The sequence below is a fragment of the Brachyistius frenatus genome, unplaced genomic scaffold (assembly GCF_029030835.1).
Source record: "Brachyistius frenatus isolate BFR_SWC_R1_liver_20210118 unplaced genomic scaffold, ASM2903083v1 Contig_3, whole genome shotgun sequence".
Taxonomy (NCBI): domain Eukaryota; kingdom Metazoa; phylum Chordata; class Actinopteri; family Embiotocidae; genus Brachyistius; species Brachyistius frenatus.
In genome coordinates this window covers 5,864,634-5,875,953 of record NW_027210602.1, presented here as the reverse complement: position 1 = coordinate 5,875,953, position 11,320 = coordinate 5,864,634, and the positions used below count along the sequence as shown (strand labels likewise).

General features: G+C 41.1%; 1 protein-coding gene across 5 annotated transcripts in view; it reads right to left on the bottom strand.

The window, feature by feature from the left end:
* Nucleotides 1-454: 454 nt before the first annotated feature.
* Nucleotides 455-11,320, bottom strand: part of smad2 (SMAD family member 2) — a 353,957-nt gene continuing 343,091 nt past the window's right edge. For 3 of the 5 annotated variants that reach the window (XM_069704495.1, XM_069704478.1, XM_069704486.1), the window contains exons 3-11: nt 10,994-11,083; nt 10,068-10,261; nt 9,114-9,248; nt 8,767-8,841; nt 8,450-8,503; nt 7,936-8,148; nt 7,418-7,555; nt 6,404-6,548; nt 455-4,503 (exon numbers count right to left, since the gene is read on the bottom strand). In XM_069704495.1, coding sequence (XP_069560596.1) covers nt 4,380-4,503; nt 6,404-6,548; nt 7,418-7,555; nt 7,936-8,148; nt 8,450-8,503; nt 8,767-8,841; nt 9,114-9,248; nt 10,068-10,261; nt 10,994-11,083 — 1,168 coding nt within the window. In that variant the 3' untranslated portion in view covers nt 455-4,379. The remainder of the gene's footprint in view (nt 4,504-6,403; nt 6,549-7,417; nt 7,556-7,935; nt 8,149-8,449; nt 8,504-8,766; nt 8,842-9,113; nt 9,249-10,067; nt 10,262-10,993; nt 11,084-11,320) is intronic. The other 2 variants (XM_069704503.1, XM_069704512.1) reach the window with 2 other exon arrangements.

Here is an 11,320-nt window from a genome sequence, read left to right as displayed (position 1 = left end):
AACAACACTGATATAAAACATCACCAGACAGACCGAGACATTAAACTAATGTTTGCGATTTGTTTTGTTGACTGTGAAAAGTGAGCAAGGGAATATTTTCCACAAACAAGGACGTCAATTAAATTGAAGATTTTGAGCTAAACTCTTTAACGGCAGCTAATTTATTTTCAAAACAGATATGGGAGTAGTGTTACGAATCTCGGAAGACTTGATGTCAGTATTATTTTTTTTTTATCACAATTCCTCCCAAGCTATCTGCTATAATCTAGGAATGAGTGTGACTGTAAGGCTGTATGGTTATTGGTAATACTTGCATAAAAGCCGAGGAAGTGTCGTAACATTTTTATGTATTATGCGTCATCTACGACTCGTGTCTTAGGTTATGTTTATTACACGACATCAAAAAAAAAACCTCAAATTATTTCATATCCAGCCATTCAACACAAGACACGACTGAATTAAAACAGCTTTATTAGTGTACACTATAAGAAGTGGGAGGATAGTTGGAAAGCCTATGAAGATCATCAGTGTTTGAAGAAGATAGAAATCCTAACAGACTGTTGTCTAATGGAATATGCTCTGTTGATAGCAAGCAAAAGGAACAGTATGTATGGTAAAAGAAAACGTACAACTATATAACATCATAGAACATCACGAGTGACATGTAGAAACTTCACTTTCTCCAAAAAGCAACCTTCTTATTGGATTGACCAGAGAGAGGCTTATTTGGGGATACACAATTGTCATCACAATAAGGGAAAAAAAATACAAAATAAAAATACATACAATGTGATCTGTAAATAGGAATGTGGACCTTCAGAATGTGTTGAAGTCGCCTTCATGAAACCTCATGAGAAGAGTTGGTTTGAGGGCACATTGTTAGGTGGCACTCCATTTCAAGAAAAAAAAAAAAAAAAAAAGGTAGATGCGAAGGCTTTTTGCTGGATCCTGGCAATGTGCACAAAACGGCATGTCAGCAAAGAAACCGTGTACATTTCCAAATGGGGAACCGTTTTAGAGTGTACAGTCCAAACAACTTGATGCCACTGCATAGAATAAACATGTGGGGTAGCAAAGACGCAACGACCTAAAGAAGGAAACACTTCCTTTTTTTGTTTGAGGATGTGAAAACATTGGCTGGACTTTTGGAAGTCCGGTCGACATTTGTTCCCAAATAAAAGAAAAAGAAAATATGACAGGCCAGCAAAAATACAAGACAGTTGGACAGATAGATAACATGTATAGACAAACATCACTGCATTTGGCTGGTTTAAGTCTGGTTGAAAGTGAATATTAGATAGATGAATGGTGAAAATGTTGTTTTTGTTGTTGTTGTTTTTTCTCCTAAAAGAAAGTATCGTTCACGATTTAGCTCGGCTCAAACCAAGATAAAGACGGGCAGTTTGTTTGGAGAGTTTTCATGTGTCAACCTTTCTGTGCAAAGTACATCTCCTCCTGGGGAGAAAATGTCATCCATCTAATCTTGAAAAGTTTCCTGCAGGATGCTGAAAAATATGTCTGATTAATCACCAGGATTTCTGAACTTCTTGTCTCAGCCCTTATACGAAAAACTAAAACTTCATTAACATTTGATTTTGTTCTTTTTTTTTTTTTTTAAATCATTTGTTAATAGAGAATAAACAAACACAAAGAGTGAATGTGTTTACACGCACACCGACAACCACGGCGCCTTCTGTCAGGAGAACTTGGAAGCAGGAGAGCTGGAATGTAAAAATATGAGCCAAGATAATGACTTCAGTGTATTTTTTTTTTTTTTTTTGGATGTCCCGATTACAATCGCAGTTTTCACGGTAACATTCTGCTTCTGTATTCGATGCTGGAACACACTCGGCAGCACAGAGGTCTCAGCTGGGATATAATATCCCGGGTGCATGTAAACCCACTCACAGTAAATGAACAGTGTACAAACATGGTGAGCTCTGAAAGTCAAACCGCTGCAGCGCTGAAATCGTCTGCAGCTTTTCACACCGTGAACTGGAATGTCCCAGGTTTGGTAGAGTAAGACGGAATTCAACAAATTCACCTTCTTGCGTCGGAGCCGTCTGAATTTACAGCAACAGCTGTAACACTGAAACATAATACTGTACACCCCGCTGCCGGATTATATCCCAGCGTCCATAAAGTCGGTCATTTTAAACGGCTTCATTTTCCAATGACGGCGCTACGTCACTGTGAAATGTTTGTCTTCATTTGTAGAGCTACAGAATTCATCGAACCAAACCTCGGGGGGGAAAAAAAAAAAAAAAAAAAAGAGGCTAATTTAAATATTAAGATTACGCCAATAAAATGCAAAACCTGCACTCGGTCTTTGGTCACACCCCCGGAGCTAAAAAAAAAAAAAAAAATATGAGTAACAATAAGGCAAGAAAGTCAACATATCTAACAGCTTAAAGAATATTTTTTTTTGTATCCAAATGAGGATGGTGGAGAGGATTATTTGTCGGTCACTGAGCACACGTTTAAATCTAAGGAACTGTCTTCAGTGGTAAATTCGGTGAAAGTGTTGCATTCTATGCTACATATATCACAAATCGTCATCAAGCTGTTATAATTTCAACAGAGGGTATATTCTAAAAAAAATAAAAAAAATATTGAATTGGAATAAAAAGGAAGAAAGCTTTGAAGATTTTAAATATATTTATATATAAAAAAATACATGAAAAATACAAAAATGTAGCTAAAAGATTGTGTAAAGAAAATAACAACGGTGTTGTATAACTAGCTTGCTGAATATTTAAAGCTTAAATACTCTGAAAAGATTTGGACTCTAAAATACCAATGTGGGTACCAGCTGGCTTCACGGATCAGAAATCCTAATTAAAACAAATGAATGGAGCCAATTCGGATCATTTAGGGACCAAAAGCTTTACAATGATTATTCTATTATATGGGGAATTCTTATTTGTAATTATCTTGGCTTGTATTGGTCTTTTCGACATTCCTATCTGTACAATTCAAAGCATATTCTTGCTGTATTTTACATCAAAGGCAACTTTCTTAAGGGTGCATAATTTGGGGTAGTGCAAGTACAGTAAAGAAGCAATTAAAGTCCCACACTGCAGGACTTTTCCTATCGATAAAAGGTCAATAATTGGAAATGTGTGCATCAGTCCAAGCATTACGAGAGACTTGTGCATTTTCTTACACCTGTGAAACGGGTTTCTTTTTTTTTTATGTCGTTCAGACAGAAGGAGGCCACATTGAAGCATTGCAGTTTAACCCTGTGTATCTTCAAGTCCTACATGGAGCTCCTCCTCATAAACGAGTGGATGTTAACTATAACAAAACTGTACTGAAGAGAATGTGAAGAGAGAGAGCGAGAGAGCGAGAGCATGCAGAGGGTAAACGGAGTGAGAACAAACCGTCGGGCTTTACGAACATGAAGGGGGCCGATCTGAATGCGGCTCTTGCTCTGGCAATTTCTCAAACTTCTTCCTTCCAATTATCTGTGCTTGGTCGTCACAGACCACATGCATGTTAAGAAGAACACTCCTCACGGTTTCGGTTCTTTGATCCACTGCACCCTCTCGGTTGAACTGGAGCAACGGAGGAGATGACGGCGTGTCCACTGCAACAGCGCGTCTGTGCGTGTGAAGTCGGGGCATGTCGGATTCATTTGAAAGACTTGTTCTCCCGGTGCTCAGCCCTTCAATAGCTGAAGATCCGTGCGGCCCAGCGTCGGCAGGTCTGTGGAGAAGAGGGGTGACGGGGAGGAACAGCTCGGATAAAATGGAACACTTGTTTGGTCACCAAAACCAAGAAAGAAAGGAAAGAAAAAAGAATCCTGTCCAGGCGTGAAGTTGACTTTGGTTGAACGTAAGCCCGGAGTGGCAGTACTGCTGTTGGTCAGCCTCGTGTAAACGGAAATACTGACAGTGGATCAAAAGTTTGTGCTGTGGTAAATAGGTAGTGAAGAGGCAAGCCGAGCGAGTGGTTGGACAGACCGTCCCGTAAATTACAAGGTCACATGCTCCATCCGCCGAAACCGCTGTTGTTGTGTCACTGAGGAGGGCAACGGAGCTCCGTCAGCGGCCGGTCCGTCGTCACGTCGCTCTCTCGTCGTGTTGATATTGCAGGGTGGTTTCAATTACTCGCTCGATGACAACTACATTGTCAGCCGGATATCCAAGTCCACTGTGACATCACTGTTAACATTCCACTGTTGTCCATTTATGTCTTTCTCTCACCCTCCGGGTCCATGGTGTAGTATTATTTTTTTATTTTTCTCTCTGTTGTTTTGTTTTTAAAATGTTGTTAGTTCATCACTTAAGACTGCATGGTGGTGGTCTTCTTTAGGACATACTGTTAAAACACTGTGAAATGTCAGTTTGACTGCTACGGCTGCAGCAGGACTCCGTTTAGGACATGCTGGAGCAGCGCACTGAGGGTGAACCCATTTGGGTCAACACCTTATCCAGCCACTGGAGGGGGCCGTTGAGATGCAGCTCAATCCAACAGGGGGTGCTGGTTACAGTCTGACGTCTGGAGGAATAAAACACAGAATAAAGATAAGAACAAAAAAAAAACAGAATATTTAAGTGGCACATGGTATGAATCTAATTGATTATAAAGATAGTCACAACCCCAGAAGAACTGATATATCGGTATTAATTAAATATGAGAAACGGTATTACCCTAATACAAGAAGGAGGATGGTTTTTTTTTGTTTTTTTGTGATGAACAACAAATTAATAAAAAGTGAGCGGGAGCTGGCATTGCCCGGGTTGGACCAGAGGATCAAACACAGCTGACTGCTCTGTGGTCCAGCCAGGCTTGGCCCCGACTCCACAGCAGGGACACCGACCGCTAACCAGACAGGCTACACAGCGGCTTAACCCTGGCCACTGAGAACAAGCCAAAACACCCCCACAAACGCTGCCGTCTGGCTCCTGAGAGGGGACAACACATAGTGGAGCCAGGAGCAGAACAGATGTTTGCCGGACGGACGGACGGACGGAGTGACAAGAGATACAGACAAATGCTCTGTAACCTCTGACATTTTTACAACAAAAGGATGACTAGAGGGGAGCTCGTACACGTGCGGTGCAGATGAGAGCATGAAGCTCAAACAAACCTATTACTGTTCAAGTGATCACACAAAAATGTCGATGTACAGATGTGAGGTAACATCTGTATTTATATGTAAATAACAGTGGGGCAGCCAGAGTAGAATCCCATCCTGATGTTTCATATATCTGCCTGCCAGATTGCTTTCCAAGTGAAATCACGTCATAATGAAGTTGTATGTGCACAGGATGTGGCGATTTCAAATCTTAAGGTAAAATAAAAACGGCTTCAATAGCACACACCATGTAAATTGTAATATATACGCCAACCTGTCGGGACAGTGTCAATGTAGGAGGGTTCGTTTAAATTTGAAACTAAACTCTTTTCAAACTTTCTCAAACCTCAATGCAGGAAAAGTACAACGCAGATTTTTGAAGAGTGAACTTTGCAAGTTAGTTGTGTCATTTGTACAGAAGTGAGAATGGAACCAAGGACTGAACTTCTCTGTAGCTCTCGGGTTTTATTTTAATTTCTCACAAATATTTGTGACAACCAAATGCAGCGTTACGGATGTCTTCCTGGAGAGACGATCACATTCTTCCTTTCTGTATAACGGTCAGCTTTTTACTCTGCCTTCGACTACAAACGTGTTTTAATTTCGACGTGGTCGGACAGCGTGTCTGACAGCGCAGTTCCTTAAATGTCATTGCGAAGCTTTTAAAAAAGTGCCTCCTGCTGCCATTTTGGAGCTGCACAGAGCAGCCGTAGGCATAAAGAACTGATGCCTTTACACCCAACCATGTTAGAGTGAATTAAAAAAAATAAAAATAAAAGAAACTTGAATAACCTCTGATTCATACAACACCAAAATTACAATCCAACAAAGAAATGATAGACTTCAGACTCCCAGGACCCAGAACCAGATAGATGCTGTTATGAGTCACAACATGTGCAACAATTTTAGAACAAAGTAAAAAAAAAAAAAAAACAACAACACACACAATAAGTGGTTTGCACACAAAGGCAAACTAAATTGGATACAAATTGATTGCCACATTTCAGAAACCATCTTGTGCAGAGCAATATCAGATTAGAGGTTTCGCCCCATGCAATTTAAGATAACCCTACTTTGGCAGATGAAAAGCTATGACATTGCAGCTTTTCTTTTCATATGCCTTTTGCAACAATCAAAAAATAAACACAGCCCTGAGTAGAAATTGCACAGCCCAGAAGCAGTCACTGTGTCGCCACGCTTTCAGCATGAACTTGTTTCACAAGGACACACCAGTGAATTCAACTGTGCAACTCCCTCGTCTGATGGGCACCTTACAGCCCCCCCCCCCCCTTGTTAATTATGGATGACTGCGTAACACACCTGTACTCTGCTCCCCAGCCCTTGACGAAGCTCATTCTGATGGTGCACATCCTGGTGAGTTGGTATACTGCCTCGAAGCCCTGATTGACCGACTGGGCCAGCAGAGCCGCAAACTCCTGGTTGTTAAATATCTTCAGATTACAGCCTTAAAAAAAAAAAAAAGAGAGACAAGCATGAGGAAGAGACTCGTCATCCCCACAAGAAAGAGTTAAATCAAAGCATCTTCTCCCTTCTCGGACAATACAGTCCATGCAAGTGGCTCAAGTACTTTTTGTTTTATTCCTGATTAAGTCCGATGTGTTCAAATTTGAATATATACAGATGTTTTACAGAAAGAAAGCCAAAGTTAATTACAAATTACTGCGCCACCATGTGTATTTCTAAAACCGGTGGCTACAAAATTGGTGGTTTCACTTCGGCACTACTGCGAACGTAATTTAAAAACACCAAGCAGAGGCATGGTGAGGTGTGGGCGTGTCGCATGTTGGTGATTATCCTCCACGAGGCTGACAAGTCCGACGCCTGAGCGACGAAGAGATCCTTGTGTTACGTTTCTGTGCCTCAGTAATGATCCTGTTCACGCTGCTCATTTGGCCATGAATGAAATGTTCAAAGTTACATGGGTACAGATGAGTCAGTGTGTGGGTGAGTGTCTGAGGAAACTGTCCCATTGTAGAGGCTCTTAGTGTCTTTCCTCAAGCTTCACTTCATCAATATCAGGTGAAAGGAAAGTCATGTTTTGTATATCAGTCAGGACTATTATCATCATGTAGATGAGCCATTACGTATCAACAGCTACAGTTTTGTTTGGCGGTTATTGCTCCTCTCATACTAATCAATGCCCCCATATAAAAGTTAGAGCCTGGTCTCGATCCACTTTTTAACATAAACATTAACACTGCAATACATCTTGTTAGCAAACCAGAAGAGAGGTTTTATAGATCAGTGGCAAAACAACTACTTGGCTCAATAAAGATGAAGAAATGGTGTGTGTGTGTGTGTGTGTGTGTGAACCTGGTGGTATCTTGCAGACTGTTGCAGGGTGCCAGCCGTATCGCTGGTTGCAGTTGGGACTCTGGACAAAAATGGCACTGTCGCTGAGGCACTCGGCGAACACCTCCCCACCGATGTAATACAACCTCACTCCGCGACCTGCACAAGAAGAAACAGAAGAATAATGTGAAGAGATAAAAGATCAAACTCAATTTACGCAAGTGCTGCAGTTACAATCACCAATTTAGAACGATAGAAAATATATAATTTTTATATTTTAAATCATATTTTATTTTCTAATTGTAATTTTTTTTTTTTTTTTTAGAACAGTGTGTATGTATCGATAGATTTTTATTTGTAAAAATGTTCACATCTCAGAGCCTCTCTATAAGTTGCCCGCTCTGTCAAGATACTCTTACTGCTGTTGCCACATCATGCTGTAAAGGAGCGCTGCAACACCTCCACTGTAACAATCCTTTTAACCTTTTGTACACATAATAAGTGATAAACTACTGAGCGTTTATGTGCATGCGACATACCTATATGTCTCCTTGTCATTTCAACAGTTGCGTTCCTGTTGACGTTGCTGAGAAGCCCTAAACAGAAGCGCTCAGAGTTGGAGGGGTCGGTGAAGCCGTCGACGGTCAGAGACGGCTGCGAGGCGTGGAACGTCTCTCCAACCCGCTGGTTCAGCTCGTAGTAGGCTATAGAGCACCAGAAAGCTGGTTCGCTGTAGGTGACCGGCTGAAGGTCTGAAAAGAAATCGGCGAGGAAATATTTGACATGTTTGTCTTTTGAAATCTCGAGCTGCCTCCATGTTTCTGGCTCCCAAATTAAAGCTTTTTTTATGCTTTAATTTCTGGACAGGATTTTAATTTTCAATGTGACATTTCCCTAATGTACAGTTTTAATATAAATAGAACTACCTTGAGTCTATAACACATAGGCAAAAGCCTGAGGAAGACCCAGTCGTGTTTTAACTTTCCAGAACTCTATCATGATTTGTTATGACTGAAGAAAACCGATGAAGAAATCAAAACAGAGTAGTCTTACCCAGGCCATGACTGACAGGCGACAGGGTGCTCGGTGACATTTCTGCTGGTGAGCCTGAAAGAAAAAACACATAACACGTTATTGTAATCTGCTCTTCATTTGATATACAGGTTTTGTTAACTGTGCCGCTTCATGTTACCGATACTATTTAGAATAAATACATTCACTGCGGCGGTGATGTATGCTTGTCAGCATAAAATAAAATAATCCACACATTCAGGTGTCAAGACGGATCTTCCGGGATATCTATATTGTCTTTTTCCAGGCAGTGAGATACACAGCAGCCCATAAACTACCTCGACACTCAACAAAGCTACCTGATTCCATACTTTGATTCATCTGCTGGTCACTGGTTTCTCCATCTTCACTCATGTAACCAGGTGGAGGAGTGTCTGTAAAAAAAAACACATACAATATAAGAGCACAGTTCAAACAAGCCGCAGCTTCATATCCTGAGAATGAACTGAACTCGGGTCCTTGTGTGTGATTGTAAGTTATGCATGTACAACAACATGCACTGCGGAAAACCTGTACTCGACCAGCAGCAAACCCCTTCGCCCCGGAGAGGTCAGTTCTTTCCACATTCGAAACAAATTTAGTTGGAAGTTAATGAAAAAAAATTACTTTGGAAATAAGAGTTGTATTTCCTGCCCCGTATACAGACCTGGTATATAGTTATTAGGAGGGTCAATGCCTGCAGGGAAGTTGGTGTTTTCCGGGATGGAGTTTGTAAAGTCGTCTAGAGGTGGAAGCTCTGTCAGAATCTCCGTGTGGCGCGGCACCAACACCGGAGGGAGCACTGAAGACAAAGGGTGCATCGTTTACAAAGGGTCAATACCATTTTGTCCATCAAGTACATATTTGCAACTACATTCTGCCTATAACAAACACATGGAAACCCACATTTCGACCTTGTTCACTGCAAAATCTCCATACATACATACACGAACACAAAAACCACTACAAACGCTCAAATAAGCGTGCCGGGCCAATAATCGACATCAACGAAACTCAAATTCCAGAGAAGAATATTCTGAGCTTCAGTGAGCTGGTTTTCTTTTAGCAGTTTTGTTTTAAAAACAACTATAAATGAATAAATAATGAGCCAAGTTGTAAACTTGGAATTGCTAGTGCGAGGCAAACGTAAAGAAACCAGGATATATCCACAACTGTCGTTATCGTTATGTGGGGCACACGCTCAATACACTGAGCTACGATGGGCCTGCGTGAGTTGAATTGTGAGGTCATCATTTCCCCCAATTGCTTCATTTTAAATATCCACACTGATACACAGAAATGGGATGTTTAATAAATTAAAAAAAAAAAAAATAATAATCTAAACTTTAGAGGGTGTTTTGAAAAGAAAAAAAACAAACTGCCGTTTTATTGACCGAGAACAGCACTTGGTTGTGGAGAAGAGGCCACGATGTAGAGAAAAATGATTGTTTTTCAAAATATCCATTTTAGTGTGGAGAAGGAGATTTAGATCCAAGATCGAAAACTGACCACCGTGATTATAGACTTGTTGGAGGACACCTTGAGGACCGCAGCCAGCAAGACTCACAGACAGAGCAAATACTATTTCACAAAACGACACACAATTGTGAAGGATCCTCACCAGGGGTCTCCACTCTCTGGTAATGGTAGGGATTGACACACACTTCATCTTTCTTGAGGTTGAATGCATACTGGCAGGTGTCGATGGCCCTCAGCTCATGGTGGCTGTGAAGGTCAGGCCATCTCCACAGGCGGCAGTAGATGACGTGGGGCAGGCCCTTGCGATGAGAAACCTGAAGACGCCCGTCCAGCGACCTGAGAGGGTGGAGAGAGAGCGAGAGAGAGAGAGAGAGAGAGAGAGAGAAGATGGCTAATAGCTCAATGATGTGCCCACTTCTTGATGGTAGACTAGAAGAAGTGAGAAATTCCTAAAGGTTTGTGCTTTCTTGAGTTTGCGGATGGTGTGCGCCGAGATAATATCGAATTATAAAAGAAAACGAGAGTCGCTAAGGAAAGACACAAACCAGTGGAATTAAGGACACTGGTTCTGTTCTATAGACGAACCCTTATTTTACAAGAATCCTCATCCCAGTTCTATAGATCCACAGTCAGAGTGATCTCTTAAATTTCTACATTTCAGAAACAGAACAAAACTTTAATCTTTTCTGATCCTTTATCAATAAAAAAATATATAATTGACTAACCTTGCTCAACAGTAAATAAAAAACAGTGAGCATCCGTCATATATTCCTGAATCCACTTATTTGTCCACATCTAATATACATCATACTTTCACTAAAATACACGCATTATTTCCTTTTTGCTCGTATTAGAAAAAGTGTTGATAAGGTTGTAGAATAATTGATGATTACATTACAGACAGTCTAAAAGTCTTTTAATGATTTCAATGAACAGACATGGTCAGACGTATCACTGTGCACTGATACTGTAGACTGCAGAAAGACAGATGGTTACTAATGAAGGAAATGAATGGATGTATGCTGATTGTCGCTCATTGTGTATTTGTGCGTATGCGAGTGTATTCACCTGCTGTGGTCAGGGTAGCCGTACATGCCTGTGGAGTCCCACTGCTCTATCGTGTGGCCTGAGCCTAGACCCCAAAGGTCTGAGCAATTGCTACAGACACACAAACACACACACACACACACACACACACACACACACACACACACACACAGAAGACATGCCCCCGCACACACACACACACACACACACACACACACACACACACACACACACACACACACACACACACACACACACAAAGACATGTGCAAAAAGGATAAAAAAAAAATAAAAGCAAAACAGATGGTAAACATGAGGTGTTCCATTCCAAATTAGTAGGATGAAATC